The sequence below is a fragment of the Cariama cristata genome, unplaced genomic scaffold (assembly GCF_000690535.1).
Source record: "Cariama cristata isolate BGI_N322 unplaced genomic scaffold, ASM69053v1 scaffold15941, whole genome shotgun sequence".
NCBI lineage: Eukaryota > Metazoa > Chordata > Aves > Cariamiformes > Cariamidae > Cariama > Cariama cristata.
Genome location: NW_009599991.1, coordinates 33,867 through 48,709, shown reverse-complemented (window position 1 = coordinate 48,709; position 14,843 = coordinate 33,867). Strand labels below are relative to the sequence as shown.

The 14,843-nt window shown below is 41.5% G+C and overlaps 1 protein-coding gene across 1 annotated transcript in view; it reads right to left on the bottom strand.

The window, feature by feature from the left end:
- Positions 1-4,259: 4,259 nt before the first annotated feature.
- The window catches only part of RAB31 (RAB31, member RAS oncogene family), a gene marked incomplete at its 5' end in the record, with an annotated part of 35,526 nt that continues 24,942 nt past the window's right edge, over positions 4,260-14,843 (bottom strand). The window contains one exon of the mRNA XM_009709875.1: positions 4,260-4,357. Within this exon, the coding sequence (XP_009708177.1) occupies positions 4,260-4,357 (98 nt within the window). The remainder of the gene's footprint in view (positions 4,358-14,843) is intronic.

Sequence of the window (14,843 nt, the reverse complement as noted above, 5' to 3'; positions counted from 1 at the left end):
TGCTAAAAGGCCAGCCACACGCATTTCGGGCAGCACTGCAATCCCAGGTGAGCAATCACTGCAGCCAGCCCTTTTTCAAGAGCAAATGATGTGAAAAATGGGAGCTAATCTGTTCCACTTTATTGAAACCAGAGACATCCCCAAATCAGAGGTATTTAAAATATTTATTAGCATTAATCATTGTAGGTTAAATAAAACACAAAACCTACATTTTAGGGCAAAAAATATTATTAGGTATGATACAATAATAGGTAAAACAGAAGGTAAAGTATTAACGGATTGCAGCATCCCATACATGAAGCGAGTGGGTCCAGCCCAGTCAAAGCCCTTATATAAACAAAACAGAGGAAGAGTACTTAGCAGGCGATTTTAAACTGACAATTTATCATTGACTCTGGTTTAAATAATTAAGGGTAGGAGAGTAAAATAGATCATCATTGTACTGAAAAGGTCTGGTTATAGTCCGAGTGCTTGCATGGATAATCTATGTAGTCACACTCGTTACCATGTGCCATGAAGGATTAGTGAGGAAAAGGGATGACAGGTAACTTCTCTGGGTATTGATACAGACCCATCTTATGCTGTAGCACTTTAGATAGACCTGCTGCACCATGAACAAAAATAATTAATTCATTTTCTTTTTTTTTTTTTGAGTGTCACTTTATTACTTCAGTCCCAATTCTCAGATAATAATGGCCTTTTTTAGATTTCTCAGTTTGCAAGACAAACTTTTTCTGTGTGCCATTTTCACGCATAAGAATGTCAAGTCAACAATTGTACCTATGTGTATATCCATCTTCTTGCTACCTTTGATCTTTTAAGTTCATAAAGGTGAAACGATCATTAACAAAAAAAAGGTACTTACAGAATACAATATGCAGTATATGAGAACCAGACATAGTGAAAAAACACTACATGTCAGCATACCAATATAAAACTGTACTTATATACACAGACATATGCAAGGCATATATGAAAACTAGTTCCTTCATAATCTTGTTTTCAAACTAGTTCACGACAAGCCAGAAAAGCACGTCACCCACAACCAGACAGTCCTGAGCCTTGGTGCAAACAAGCTCCACCAAACATCCTTGGCACTGCAGCCTGTGCCTCGGCTCTCTTGAGAAATCCAATCTTGGACAAATCCAGCACCAGCTCCAGTGTTATTATTATTATTGTTAGTAGAGCAGATCAGCTACAGAGTCAGGTGCTCCTGTACAGTAATTTAGCTTTTCACCAGCCATTAACTCCTAAGAGGAATTCCAGTTGCTGCTGAAATTTTTGACTTGGAAATTGCGGGTTTTTTGTACGTCATTTTTCTGGCTGTTTATGAAGGGTGGTGGTACTTTCCAAGCAACACAGGCAATAAAAGGAAGCAGAAATAATGAATTTTACATTTGCAAATCACAATTTTTAAAACAAACCACTCCATTTGAAGAGGCACGTTAAAGCGGCACTTTAGCTTTGACCAGCAGCAGAGAGGCAACATCATTGTCGAAGGCGAGCCCTGTCTCCAAAGAAAATGTGAGCTGCTCTGCACAGCACAGCAGCCTGTTATTTTTTCACCTGTGACTTCAGAGTTCCCTACTGAAACTCACCATAACCCAGATCTCAAGAACTTATACAATCAGAATCCTCATTCATTTAAATCTTTTTCTTGACTAAAAGCAGAATGAGGTGATTTAGATTTGGCCCACTGAATGCAAAAATATGTTTGAGCCTACTTAGCCAGCATTTGAATTTTAAAATCTGCCAGAGATCCATTGTAACAACTTCCGCTTTTAAACTATTTTAACATGTAGCTCATCAATCTGTTCTGACTCACATACAGCTCAGTGGCAGCTGGTTGTTCAGGACAATATCCCATACAGATCAGCATCAACTGCCAGTTCTAGCATCAATTAGAGTATACAAGGTACTCGCAGAATTGTCTTACAAATCTTTCAGATGTATCAGGTAGGGTTTAATGAGTTTTGAGATGTCACATTAAAAAAAATATGCCACAAAGATTTATGAAAGCTTAAAAATCAGTTATGCATGACTACTACGTGGAACTAAAATTTCTGAGACCTTGAAAAACATGGGTTCGATCTCACCTTTTTTCTTGGTAATGGGTCTAGCCTTTTTTTTTAGGAAGGGTTTTATTTAGGAAGAACCAGATCCCTTGCAGCACTGGGTCATAGGTCCCATCAATTATATGAATCTGTGATGTTGTTAAGTTTGGTGTTTCCTCTGCGCTGAAGGCCAGGTTAACCTCTCCCTCCACAGCCAGGTGAGAGCGTCAGGCACCCCGGCAGACCTGCTTGTACTAGGACGGGATGAGATGCTCCCTAAGGGTGCCTGGCTCCCTCCCCAACTATCAACAATGGTGATTGCTGAACTTTCACTTAAATAACCGTGGATTATCTGTAAAACAGTTGCTGCAACGAAGCAGCGACGAGGATCATGTATCAGCACAGGTGACAAATAAATGTTTACCCAAAAGATCCTTTCTCATGGTAGCTGATTTTTGGTAGATATTACCCAGGGGCATATTTTCCAAGTATGAGTGCTTTCAGAGGAGTCCAAAATATGGGAGAGATGGATTATATGTGAAAAAACAATGCAGTTTAGATTCTTAGATAAAATCCTGTGGGACATTTCCACCTATGACTACTTCAAGCCTTCTGAAGATAAAGAAACATCCCCGCCGATTTCATATGGCTCTGTTTCAAGCCCTAATAAGCAGTGCCATTTTATCAAAGCAATCTCACAACCAAGCAATAAGGTCTGGTTTTTATGTATAAACACAGAAACCGAGCTCTAGCCTGCCTGTTCATGATTCATTGTGGAAAGTTGTTTTTTCCCTTTTGTTTGCTTTTCGTAAGTCCCCCAACAAATGTGCAGTGAGGTTAACTTTCCTCGTAAGAGAGCACATTAATGTTGTGGAATGCAGGCTCGGCTTTGGTTTTGAAGCCTGCATTTCTTACCCTAGTTCTGAATTCCAGTGAAACTGAGGAAGATAAATTTGGATTTTATCATCTCAGTCACACACATTCATAAAAGATGGAAGTGGAGAATGCATACAGTTTTACATTATTTATAGGTACAACCATCTATAGGGTTTTTTTTTTTCTACACTGCATTTTCAAGTGCATCGAGCTTCAAAGGTATCACGCAGTGGTCTTCCACACCACATCCCCACTCGAGTGAGGAGACCACTCCACAAATTCACAGAATTGCATTTCTAAAGAAACATTCCGGTTTATTAGATTCTAGCCTTTAATCCCAAATTATATTGTGCTCTCTTAAGCTGGTTTCATACAGAAATACCAGTTTTCCAACTTGAAGACTTCCTGGAGTGCAGCAGTGAGACCAGGAGGAGTGGGGCACGGTGGCACCCTCTTTTAGAAACCGAGGAAGTGGCATCTCTGAGCAGAGACAGCTTTGGTCTGGGGCACAGATTTGGAGGAAACCTGGTAAATAGCAGAGCTTAAGCTGGCGTTTACATTCTTTTTACAATTTCAGTAATTAATGAAGCCTGCGCCCTGGAAAGGGAATCAATTCAGATAAAGCACAGTGGCTGCATCTTCACTTCTTTCTGGAGCAGATTGGAACTTCGTGGGGGTCAGCAGTCTCCTTCTTGACAACTCCTCCTTTCACATACGCAGCACCTCCTGACACAGATTTTGACTTCTAGCCTGTAAAAATTGCACTCACTCATCGTTTGGAGCCATTTGTTTCCTAGTTAGCAAATTCAGTCCCTTTCTGGATATTTACTGAAAGTACGAGATGAAGCTACAGATTTAGAAAAATACCGAAGCAGAGTCCAGCTAGAAACATGGCAGAGAAACTGTAAGCCAAAATTCAGGTTTTATGTTTTTTTTTTTTTTACCCTATTATTACAGAGAGAACTCTAAAAACATGCCAAGTCTGCTTTGTAATGTGAGAAGTTTTTGCAACAAATCTAAATTTTATATATAAAAGGATCTTTTTATTACCACCCCCCCCCAGTCATTAGTTTAAACACAGACTTGGAGTACTTTGACACTGTAATTTTGACAGGATATTAGAGAGGATTTTCCAACTAGGCTTTGCAAAATCCCTTTGAAGTAAAGCTTTCTGGTTCTGGTCCTTGCATTATTGCTCATGGAAAGTACTGAAATTACTGCTTTCAAGATAAGGAGCCACATCACTGTGTGAAAGATCATGAAGTCCTTTCTCAGTGAAAAAAGCAAATGGTGCTGTTTTTCAAGTAAATCTAGAAAGACGAAGTTGGGTCAGCAGCACCGTCTACCCGTCTGTGAAGTCTGCTTTCCCAGTTTGATTGCTCCATTGTTACCGTTTTCATGAGGATCTAAGGGTGGAATTTGCTGACCTGAAACACATGAGGAGACAGTTAATTCAATTTTCCTGATGTATTAACACCACATGCAGGTAACAGAACGATTTAGCTTGCATAACAATTACATCTGTGAAACTTCACCAGAAAACAACCATCTCCTGCGTACCTTGAATCTTTTCCCTTGCATCCTGCTTATGAAAGAGGATTTTCACATTTAAAAAAAAAAAAAAGGCTGTTGAGAATGCATGAAGTACACTGAAATTGTTATCCACGTATTTAAAAAAGAAGTTATCTTACTGAGCACCTTACAACTAAGAAAGAGAAAAGTCTCAGCTTTCTCCTAATTCCACTTAAATGTGCGTGGTGCTAGTTTAACGAGATCTTGCCTGTCCTAAATCTGCATGGCATTTAGTCCTTGTGCGCTACTTTTACAAAGCATTGTAACTAAACACGTGCTGCCTATACTTGAAAAACGAATCTGTTCTTTTCATTGAATCTCTCCCTCCTTTGAGGGGTACACACGTCTTTCCAGTTGACAGCTTTGATTACTTAACATCCCACCCCACCTCCAACTCTCCTGACTTTTTAATCATCTTATGGGGTGATTATTTTAAGTGTTTGAAAGAATTTCAGGCATCACAGGAGAGCTAGAGATCCCTGCCAAGGGCAGAAGGTACTGCTCCAACTCCCTCCCCTGTGTGCCCTTTCAGTACTGCTGCATCTTTTGTCTAACTGGCTTCCTACTCATGGACAACATACAATGTGCTTAATAATTAGAATTATAAATGGAAAACCAAGATCCTCCCATGTCCAATCTATCCTCTGTCTCTGGCGTGGGCCTGGCTTTTCCATTAAGCCCATTGTGTGATCTCTCCATCAGCAGCCTGGAGAGCCTGCAGTCACTGTAAGGTACTTTCTCATTACCGTGTGGATTTCCTGGAAATTTTTTCTGAAGTTGAATCTACTTTCTATGAATTACTCCTGGTTTTACTATTACCCATGTCAAATAACAAGAGTTAAAATATTTAACATTTGTTTGTTATATGCCACTTTCAGAGAGCATAAAGTTGCTGTGAACAGCTCATCATGATCCAGTTGGATTTTACAGTTTAATTTCCCCATCCGTTGCTGCATTTATTCACAGCTCTCTCTTGCCAAATGTCTCATGAATTACGTACCCAAGTTGAAGCCCAAGTCGTATGCGTTACTTTGGGGAGTGGTTCTCGAAGGCTGAGGTAAAAGCATTCAGGTAAAATCCAATCCCAATGAAATCAAACAGCAAAATTTCATCTGTAAAACTTGTCCCTAAATTACCTTTGGCCAAGCCCATCAAAATTTCACCTCTCTTGTTCCATCAGTTCTGAGCAGGTATGTTATACAACAGAAGTGTGCCTTTTGAAGCAGATAATCTTGGGTGTTTGTGCGACTGAATGAGAGGGGGGAAATTCCTCACACTACTAAGCTAAAGATACTGTATTTGGTCCAACAGAGTGAGAAACAGGTATCTTCAGGGCTGAAGCAAGTGTAAGCACTGACATTACAATGCTGCACTCTATTCAGGTCACTAAAATACCAATTTCACGCCCCGCTCGCATTCCATTTGGACTTCATGTTTGTAAGGGCCCGTCCAAAGTAAAATAAAAAGCACAATGGGTGGTTACAGGCACAGCTGTAACACATGTTAGCTCTATTGGCTTTGTTTGGAGACAAAGAGAATCCACTCATTCTTCAAACTCTAGAGAACATGAAGAACGTAGGATCTGTGAGAGGCTTTCCAAGAAGGTAATGCTGTCATCACAGAGACCTGCAGAGAACTTCTGCGCTAGGTACCTACTGTTTCCAAAGTGCTTTCAACTCAGTCTCAGCTAAAATAAAACCCTGTCAATATGACTCAGAGCATAACATAGCTAAAAAAACTGGAATCTACAGACATGGTTTCCATAACATAACATTAAGCAAATACTCTCTAAACATTTGGTTCTTCCAACAGCAAGTTTGGAAGCAGAGAGCTTTAATATGCAAACTAGCTTAACTTCCATTTTACAAGTCCGCATTAAACAATGATGTTACCTCTATTCGTTTCCCATTCAGCGTTTCATATTTCTTACGAGCTTCAAGTCTTTTCTACAGTACTCTTGATGTGTATGCAGAGAAGCAGGCAAACTTATCTTTGGAGCAAAAAAAATGCTGGCTTCAAGGTCAGCAAACACTTTGTCCGGTTCAGACCAGGACACAATATATGTCGTTAAGAATCACCTTGATTTATTTCATTTCTCAAAATGATAAAAACCACACAGATAACAACTACAAATAATAAAGAGAAAAAAAATCTCTAGACGTAATATTTGCTGATTAGTTATTCTGGCCTTTGAACTTAAGTACTGTTTGTCATTAACCAGCCATGTTTTCTGCTGTTTGGGTACCACCCCCACCTTTGAATTCAATACAAGGAAATAAACTTTGAAACAGTCTAAACTTTTTTCAAGTTTGAGAATTATTTTTTCTTTAAGTAGGTGAGTTTTCTCTCATTATTTCTCTTATTACTAGATTTATTAAACCATCAACTTAAATAATTTTACTTTTAGTAACAAGATTTATCCCTGCCCAAGCAGCTTTTACCATCTGATGCGCAGCTGAAAGAATTAACTCTCTTGGAGCATAAAACTCAGCCTAACACCTGAGAACCAGCTCCACAGCAAAGATACAGTGATTTTTCACCAAGGGCTGGGGAAGCGAATAAAAAGAATCAGTCAGAAATCTGTTTGACCAACTGTCTCTCCCTGGGCCTCCTTGACAGCCAGTCTCACAGCAGACGCTGTAACAGAGACAGGTTTAAGCAGCAGCAGAACACCATGGATGAGCAGTGAAATGCTGAGCCTGCGTCTACACTGCCTGCTTCTAAACCAGCTCAATCTCTATTGCTACCTAAAAGCACCATGATCATCCCGTCTTGTCATTCAACTCTTGATAAATACGGCATCAATACTGCTGACCCCAACTCAAATATAGCTGGCACTGAGTCAGGATCAACAGAGGTCATAAACTGAATTAATTTTAGAAAGTATATACTCATTTAAAATGTGTATCTCACTGGCACACACAGTCTCTCTTCTGGAGCAATAAATAAATATCCCTGCATTAGATGACCTACAGCATTGTTAATTTGTGCTATTTCTTGTTAATTTGTGCTATTTCTTTCATGTAGAAAGGAGCAGTAGTGCTCTGACACCCAGCCCTGCAGGTTTTTTTGAAGAAATAAAAAGATTAAGACAATTCTTCTTCAAACCAAAGACTGCTCTGTTAAGACAGAGTCAGCTCAGAAGGTCCATGAGAGATTGAACTCATCTGTTGCCTAACTTAAAGATGACAAACTGGACCACAAATGTAGTCTTTTCTCCATTTTGCAGAGCAGGACACAACTAGCCAGCTTCCCAAAGACCACCAACCACACATCTTAGGATTCCAGATGAAACGGTCAATCACACAGAGAAAAACAGATGCGCATACATTTATCTAAGAACTCTGCAGCTGAACTGGTGAAATGAGGAACTTAGGGATACACTATTGCTGAGTCAGTGTAAAAGTCCCATATGGTTCCCACTGCTGATATTTCTATGGAGCGAGGTCCGCTGACTGCAATTTAAAAATCAGATTTTGCACTTACATTAATTAAATACCTGATTATGTATTTTAGTTTCATTTCACTGATGTTCAGACCATGTTTCACAGATTTTGTGCAACAAAACGGTTTGTAACCATGCACCTCTGCATGTTCGTGCAGAGGTCTTGGTGTCCTCCATGGTCTCATTCCAGTAAACACACCATGGTGTGTAAAATAGTAAGTGTCACAAGAGACTGCCCAAATGTAGGGTTACAGAATTGTCACAGTTCTAGAGCGAACCATCCTGGTTAACGGGCGGGAAGCACTAAATCAATGGCATCTCCTCCTTCCTGGCATGTTTGTGTTGGGCTGAGGCAGTCCAGGATGAAGGTCAGAGTCTTCTCCAGTGCCTGGCAGAGTTCCAGCTCCTGCTATTGAACCTGAGATTTGTTAATGTAAAGAGATTAATCAGCACCCTGGGAGTTGCAGTTTGGAGAGTGCCAGAGGCAAAGCAATTGGGAAACAGGAGAGTGGGACAAGAGGTAAACAAAATGGGAAGGGAGAAAAATGAGAACTGGAGCAGGGAAGCAAGAGAGAGAGCAGGGACAGGGCAACAGCTCTGTGAGCGGAACTGGAAGGCAGATGGGGATTGCTCTGCTGCAGCTAGAAACAGGATGCATCATCACAGTAATCAAATCTGCTCTCTCTGTTCCTTTTTGAACGCAATGCTCCAGTTATAAGCTGTGACAGTCATTAGCTCAGAAAAATCAGGCTTGGAGTTGAGCTTTTTGGTTGTTCGGTTTTTTTAACACAAACCTAGTTTCATCATTGACCTGTACAAGACTGCATGAAAAGTTGGAAACAGCTTTAAAGCTAAGCATGAGGAAAAAAACCCCCACACAACTGGTTACCACGCTGACAAAGGGACACACACAACCGTGCATTGAACAGATACTCCTCTAATGTGGGAACAGATGCGATGTGATCAACCTGAGCTGGCACATCCAGATGATGAAGTTCAAGTCCAAAAGCAGCACAGTCCAACTATCTAACACAACTACAACACTTCTGCTAAGGGTAAGAGGCAAGACATCTCGGTGCTGCACCATGGCTTTCTGCACGTTTCTCCCATCTGTTCTCTTCTTGAAAATCAAGTACAACTTAATTTTTTAGGGGGCTGGAAGAAGGGGAGATTTTCCTTAGTGCAGGATGTGAAATCCATTTCACCCTGCCCCAGAGCAGCAGCTTGGGTGAGCGTTTCTCATGGCTCACCCAAGAAAAGGCAGACTTCAAGCAGTGGTACAACAGCTATACAACAGCCAGAACCTCCTCCTAAAACTGCTAGCTGAGTCACAGCAAGCTGAGCCCTGCAAAGCATTGCTCTCTACAAACCTCATTAGTAAAGCACAGCCATCTGTGAAAGCACGGCAGAATGAAGCAGGCACATCTTAGCCAACAGTTTTGGCATTCACATCCAAGCCTTTCTGCACCTGTGGGACTTGGGACAGTCACACCTACCACCACCCCAGACCTGTCATCCTCTGAAACCAGTTTCACTGGTATTTTAGATGTTCCCCACATCTCTCACACGGGTTATAAAGCTTGGCCCACTAGTCAGTCTCTAGGTTCTTTTTCTCCCCCATACTTGCAGTGAAGCAGGATTTCCCCAGTTGACTCAGATGACTGCTGTTTATTTCATGTTCTAAGTTTCCATGCAAGGTAACACATATTTACAATAAAGGATATTGCATAACTAAACATAGTTAAGTAGCAATTATTTTAATACAGCTAATAGCATATCTAACAGCATCTCCATGCAAGAAAACAAAGCGCTTTTTTTTTTTTTTTTAAGAGCAAAAGCATAGATTGCTGACACTGAAGTTCTTGCTAGGGGAAGCAGCAATAAAACTAACTTTTGCTCATTTAATTAAAATCTGCAAATAAAAAGAGACTTAAACCTTACATGCATCAAAGTAAACAACAGAATTCCTAATGACTTTAATTACTAAGAGATCCAACCTTGATTTGAGGTCCTGCTGTAATTAACTTGGGGCTGTTTTGGTTTATTTACTAGTTCATATTGAAGAGCTCTCCTGTGGTTGGAGAGAAATCCAGGATCCCGTAAGTTTAACTTTAGGAGTAGTCCAAAGGCCAGTAAGTTTTGCTTCATTCATTAAAATTTGAAAGCAAGAGGAGAACTAATCCTAGAATACAAAAAGCATAAACTGTAAAGAATATAACCTCAAACGTAAGTTAGGGCAACGTTTTTCCATCCTTTCACAGGGTGTGCACAGGTGAACACCCCTACAAAATTTCAGTTATGAGCTTGGGCTGCCTTAAAAACAGTGTATGTTAGTTGCTTTGTAAGATAGATGTACTTGCTTTTCTTAAAATGTCTTTCATAGACCTCTTCAAAGTAGTTCACAGGTATCTGCAAATCACCAGATAACAGGATGAAACCCACCATACTCACCACTCACAAAGCTTGAAAATTGTCCACCTGCAATTCCACCCATCCAAGTCCACCTGAGTCAGTGCAAACATCGACTGTCTGCTGGGAAGGATCCCTCCCCAGTTCCACAGACCGATATTTCATGCATTCCTCTCTAGTTTGTCCAGTATACAACGGGTTAAACTGTAAACTCTACAGATGTGGTTTGGTTTTGTTTTTTGGTTTTTTTTTTTTTTAACCTCCCAGTATTTCTAGGAAACAAGTATTTGGGTTACATTAAATATTCAATATATGAGCTGCTGGCAAGGCATCAGAAAATCAATAGCTTCATACATTTATAACTGAGCATTTACCACATGAAGGGTTGTATCGCGAGACAGAAACTCTCTGCTCTAATTAGGAAGCCTCATCTAGGAAGAACATCCTTATCTGGATTTTTAAACATCAGCCTGTCTCTCCTTCTCGTAGTACTAGCATCAGGAAGACCAAGCCTGCTAACAACTCTTTACACACTTTCCATAGAGCAATTCTGATAATCTTGTTCCTCACATCCCTCTCACCCTTGACAGAAGATGCTGAAATGCTTCAATCTTGCCCCCTCTGGTAGCACACCAACCTCCGACATTTGCCAGACTTAAAGAATGCATGCCCATCATTTGTTTCTTTATTTAAGAACAAGTTTATTTCATATTTCACTTGGCTAGGTATTTCTTCAGCGGCTTACCCATCCCACTGCCTGTTTACCTTTGGACCTACTGATGCAGACTGGTATTAACCTGGGAGGTACAACTGGTATTAACCTGGGAGGTACTGCCTCGGCTCAATCATTTACAGAGGACGGCTTTTATGGAATCTACTCTTTCCTATCTGGGGCACCTTGACGCTGAGGTAACTGGCAATACACACAGGCTGAAGAGAAACAGCCGGGCATGTACTAGATTTGAGTAAGCTAACTAAGGCTTCTTTGAGTTGTTAAATGAACAGGCGTCTGAAAACTGCAAGGGTGTGATTGCTACTAAATGACAGTACACTTGGGGCAGCTTGTTTAGTCATTGAAAACCAGCCAGTTTTAACAGGTAAGCTGCCTTCCCAGGTACAAGCAGTGGTCAGTGGGCTAACGCCCCACAACCAAGAACTGGGATGACCCCCTGCACAGGCACAACTTTATACTGTATTACACTGCTACCTGTACATTCCTGGCATTTTTGCTGCTGCTGAAGTATAAACCAGTGACAAGGAGCCGCTGTGCCTATGATTCTTCTAAGGCTGGGAATGAAAAATTAATAACGTTTGATCCTATAGACATAGCTATTAAAGAAGAACTACTGGAACACATGAAAAACTGCTAAAATGTTAAGCCCTTTTTATGTCAAAAACCTTTCAAGAAAGACCTTGGGAAAAATTTAGCCCATGTGGGGAATATACAACTATACTAAAAATATTATTTTCTTGTTTACTGAGAAATAAAACAGGTACGTGATGTTTCACAATCACAGCAAGCCTTCAGTCAGGCGCTGCTCTGTGTACCCACGGTAAGTGCAGTGGCTTGCCACCCGCAGTCACAGGAGTACTAGAGAGAGCCATCACGCAGCTCAGCGGAAACGCTCCAGCGTGGAGAACACCGACTTTGCAGACTCTTGTGCTCAGTCTGCCTCCTCAGCCTTATTTGCCCGAGTACGCTGCCTGCAGAGTCTCTCTCCTGCCGGATCTGCCCCATCTTCAAAAAATCAGAAACTTTTACTGATTCTAGTCTTTCACATCTTGTATTTTTTTGAGGAGGATTAAGGACAACAGATTTGTGTTGAGTCTGTATTATTAAGACATCTCTCAAAGCAGTCAAATCCTCAAATCCTGAGAAACTTTATTTTTAAAAGATTTTTTAAAAATAATGTAATATAATAACCTTAGAAATGATCTGTCTATGATCTCTATAGTTTTTCCAAGATTTATCTGGTTGTCAGAAAAACATTCCAGTTCCCCTTTTACTTTCTGCCTTCTTTATATCATTATGTTGAGTAAATTTTTCCCATTATATCACTCCATTCACAACATTTTCCCTGGAAAAGAGACAGTTGTTAGACACCTTAGGAAGGAAAAATGATTATGTTAAAATACCCCTGGGAAATGAAAAGTGTAAGCGAGCAGGAGGTAAATTTTTTAGCTAAATTAAAAGGTGGTCTATCTTTTCTGTTTGCGGTATCAATTTAAAGAAGGTCTTTAATGGAGAAATTGTCCACGCATGTTGGAATACCCGTCCAAATCCAGGCTGCGAAATAAGCAACACGTACAGTCTATCTACAAGATCCAAGGCAAACCAAAGTTGCCGTCTCCCTGTTCGGAGACTGGGGAGCTGCACCATGCCCTTCCACAGCGGCTCAAAGAGAAGGGCACAAACTCTGGGGCAGCACGAAAGCAAACCTAAAGCTGCAGGGTGACTTCTGGGGCACCGCACAGACAAACGAGTCACCAGGGCAGGGGACATGGCCACAGAGCAACTTCATACACTGCAAAGGCAGAAATGCTGCCATGACGCTTGGGCACAGACAGACTTTTTTGCACAGACTGCAGTGGTGTAAAATGTCATAAAGTTATCCATACCCTCTGCCCAGTCACAATCATACTAATTAATTCTCCTGCTAATTAAACATTTTCACTTGGTTTCCACTGTATTTCTATAAACATACACTACCAACTCTCTCCTTTCTCTCTGCTGAGAACTTGATACGGTCACGAGTACATCCACTGAGACCAAGTATTTCTATATATAGAAATAATTGCCTGTGGAATTAAGTGCACTTGCCTGGGTATCTAGTTCATACTAAACTTAATTTAGCTGATTTTCCTCATCTATTATATCCATTATTCAGGACAGTGTACGCTGCCAGCTGCAGCATTGCCTATCAAAGACGGAAACTAATTATCTAATTACATGGCAAGGATGAGTTCTTCCAGGAGAACATTCACAACCATCAGATACAGACAATCAAGTAAACTATCACAAGGAAGAACCGGTTCCTCCAGACAGCCATGTTAGACACTCCTCCTTTGTCAAAAGAGGTAAAAGAAAGGTAGCGTATTCTAGGAATATCAGTTCTCATTAACTATTTCAAATATATCCCATGCAAGCAAAGCAAACACTTGAACAGGCCCCGTCTCAGGCAAAGTGTGGTAGATAGTATGAGCTGATTATGAATATGTGAAATAAAATACAATAAAATAAAGACTTTGTTTCCCTAAAGTTGAGTTTCTGGACATGCTGTCTCCTAAGCCTCTGCATGCCAAAACAGGATTCAGGGAGAGAAGGAACCACCAGCACTGGAAAAGGATCACGTCATGGAGCCCTTAAGAAATCTCAACCCATCCAAGCCTGAGGATGCAGAGGGAGGAAGCCAATGTCACTGGAAGCCTGTTCTTTATCATCCTTATCGTTTTTGAAAGATTGTGGAGAAGGAGGGAGGTCCCTACGACTGAAGAAAGGTGAATGTTCTGTCTTCAAAAAGGGCAATAACAAGCCGTGGATCTACAGGCTGGTTGGCCTCACTCTGCTTCCTAGGAAAACCACGGAGCAAATCCTCTCAGAAGCTGCTTCTGAGTACATGCAGGTGAGGAAGGCGACCAGGACCAGTAAGCATGGACTCACCAAGGGTAAACCACATCCAACTAACTTGGTTGCCCTAAACGACAGTAAGACTGGATCTGTGATTGGGGGAGAGCACTGGATGTTGTCTACCTTGACTTTAGCAAGGCTTTCGATACTTTCTCCTACAGCATCCCGGTATAATCCCAGTTGGGACATTATAGCTTAGATAGGCAGACTGTTAGCTGTGTGGAAAATTGACTGGATCATCAGACTTAAAGGCCAGTGGTTAACAGTACGTACCTATTTGTAGGCCAGTTACAAGTGGATTGCCGTGCTTACTACCTTTTATCAGTGGCCTGAAGGAGGATAAAAATATGCGCCCACTTCAGCCCTCAGATGATACCCACCTAAGAGGTGCACTCAATACCCTTGAGGGCAGGGTTGCTCTTCAGAGGGCCGCAGACTGGAGGGAGGAGTGGGCCAACAGGAGCCTTATGTGGTCGAGAAAGGACAAATGCCAAGCCCTGCTTGTGGGAAGGAAAAGCCCCTGGCTAAGAGACAGGCTGGGGACTGGCTGCCCGGGAACCGGCTCTGCCAAAAAGGACCCGAGGGCAGCAAGAGGAGCAGGAGCCAGCAGCGTGCCCTAGCAGCAAAGACGGCCAACAGCACACTAAGACATAGCAACAGGAGCCAAGCCCATAGATCAGGTGAAGTGGTTGTCCCCTTCTAGATTTGGTCTAACACAACCTGGGTCATGCATCCAGTTTTGGGCCCCACGATACCAGTAAAATGTCGACAAACTGGCGCAAGTTCAGAGGAGAGCCACCAAGACAGTCAGGGGGCCAGAGCACTTGCCCTGTGAGGAGAGGCTGAAGAAATGGGACCT